The sequence below is a fragment of the Colossoma macropomum genome, unplaced genomic scaffold (genome assembly GCF_904425465.1).
Source record: "Colossoma macropomum unplaced genomic scaffold, Colossoma_macropomum, whole genome shotgun sequence".
Classification (NCBI taxonomy): domain Eukaryota; kingdom Metazoa; phylum Chordata; class Actinopteri; order Characiformes; family Serrasalmidae; genus Colossoma; species Colossoma macropomum.
Genome location: NW_023494794.1, coordinates 18605278 through 18607729, shown reverse-complemented (window position 1 = coordinate 18607729; position 2452 = coordinate 18605278). Strand labels below are relative to the sequence as shown.

Here is a 2452-nt window from a genome sequence, read left to right as displayed (position 1 = left end):
TGTTGTTCATACATGAAAAATAAGCTGCAAAACACAGCCCATTTTGAATTAATTTACATACCACATATCCAGCTATTCAGACTACAGCAGTTTAGCCACGCCCATTTATGCTGATGTTATATTGACCTTGTCGAGGCATACAAGGCAGCCAATCAGAACAGAAGTCATTCTTGCGTTCCTGTGTGTTTTTATGTACCCAAAACATACATCATTTATTTTTTAATCATAATTTCACTATTTTTGTCCTTTAGAATTAAACAGGCTGATTTTTGTTACTGTGTCTTTAAGACTGATATATGCAGATGAATTCAGTTCTGATTGGCTGCTCTATACTGTGCTTCATTCAAAAAGCAGGCTGTGTTGAAACACTCCTTTTAACTTGATACTGCTGGTTGAATAGGCAGATACATGTAAATGTGGTGATGTTCATGACACAAGAGCAATGAATTCATAATGTGCTGTTTTGGCAGCTTAGTTCCAATATATAGACTGTACAGACTGGGAATGATACATTCTGAAGCTTTGTGCTTTTACATACATTTAATAATCTGATCAATATCCGATTTCAGCAGTTATCTGATCATTCAAGTTGTCATGTAAACAGCATACTCTAGTTTCTTAGATTGGATTAATGCCTACAAATCCAATTAAGAACTCAGATAAACAGAGCTGGATTTTAGCTCAGTTATTGGGTTTTTCAGAGCACATATACCCTTACTCTGATTTCTTTCATTTTTCTCAGTCCGTGAATGTCCGTAAACAGAGCGCTGCACTGGAAACAGCATGCAGCATGTAACACAGCACCTGTGAGAAACATTTTTAGAACAACGCTGATACCAAATACATACCTGATGAAATGAAGAATTTAAATAGTCTTTCTCTTCTAGATGATGTATGTTCAAGTTTTACCCAAAGTGAGTCGACGTTTTTAGAAATATAAGCCGCAGCTTTAAACGGATTACTGAAAAATCTCATTTTCTGCATTTTTCAGATCACATACACACTCAACATTTACATACTACATCAAACTGCATTATTTAAAGAAAATACAGTTTACCATGATATGGGCTCTTTAAAGTACAGTAACAAAAACAGCCTGCTTAATTCTAAAGCATAAACAGACTTTGAAACAGACATTACATGACCATTTGTAATACATAAGCATAAAACCATAACTATAGAAAGTGTCACAAGTGAACCTCAGGGGGAAAAAATAAAGTACAAGTAAATGTAGGATATGACAAGACCTGAATCCACACTAAACTTCATTTTTTAACAGGATGCTAATCCCAGTCCCTCTATGATGAGGACACACATACATGCTCTCTCTCAAAGGGGCATATCCTGCTGCCGCACTGCCAGCAGTCTTGGACGTCGTGAGGTTCATCCGTGTCCACGCCGCACAGTCCGCAGCCAGCCTCGCGCACCTGCTGGCGGAGAAGTGAGCGCAGCTCCCGCCGCTGGTTGCCGTCCATGCAGACGGCTACGTCTACCACGGTGATCCGGCTGGGGTCCCACACGCAGTCCTCCTCCCGGCCGGACTTGATGGCCGTCACGTTGCTGTGAGGCGGGATCCACGCACAGTCGTAGCCGTTCTGGTGCCAGGACTTTTGAAGCGGATGGTTGTCGCAGTCTATCTTCTTCACTTTGCCCACGTTCACCTTCATTTTGAAGACCACCTGCTCCCTCTTGTCGGTTCTGAGCGGGTAACACTTGGCCTTATCGATGTTGCGGCTCACGTACACGCCTTTGCCCAGAAGGCCGCCCGTGGACGGCTTGAAGCCGCTGGTGATGATGGCTCTGGCGTTGTTGATGTGTGTGCCGTGGTACATGGTGTAAACCCGGCCAGATTTGGGCTCCTGACCCTCCGACAGGCTTTTGCTGTCCCTTGACGACCGCCAGCCTGAGAAATACACCATGCCAGCCATAGAGCCCTCAACATTCAGCACAACACAGAGAGAAATGTAGCCGGGTAGCCGCAGATAACCTGAGATCAGCTACTCTAAATGTTAAAATACGAATTCATGGACCTGCCTTACGTCTTTATTGCGCTCTTCCTGCTCCTCTGTTTTGCTTTCAGTTTTTCAGAAATAAGCTCCTGCACAAAAGCCAGTGAGACGAGACTTCCAGTGCTAACATTGTTCTTAGAAAAGGCGTGTTTGAGTTTTAAACGAAACTGAAACTTACAGGGAGCAGATGGCCTTGTTCTTACCGTAGTCTAAACTGAATATAGGCCTCCCTGCGTGTTTACCATTAGAGACCACTACTTTCCTGTAGGACACTTTTAGATCCCCTCAAGAAACCATCAAATCCATCTGGAAACACCTGTTAAACCAATAGAGTCCTGTACACTGTGACACCAACCCATCAGGAAAACACACAGTGTCGTTCATGACTAGTAAACACCAACAGCTGTCAGTCATTCCATTATTAGAGACCAACATCTGATGCA

General features: G+C 43.1%; 1 protein-coding gene across 1 annotated transcript; it reads right to left on the bottom strand.

Annotated features, from left to right (window-relative positions):
- Positions 1-329: 329 nt before the first annotated feature.
- On the bottom strand, positions 330-2238 carry gig2o (grass carp reovirus (GCRV)-induced gene 2o). The gene has a single exon (XM_036581011.1). The coding sequence runs from the start codon at positions 1926-1928 to the stop codon at positions 1299-1301; it is 630 nt and encodes a 209-aa protein (XP_036436904.1). The 5' UTR covers positions 1929-2238; the 3' UTR covers positions 330-1298.
- Positions 2239-2452: the final 214 nt, after the last annotated feature.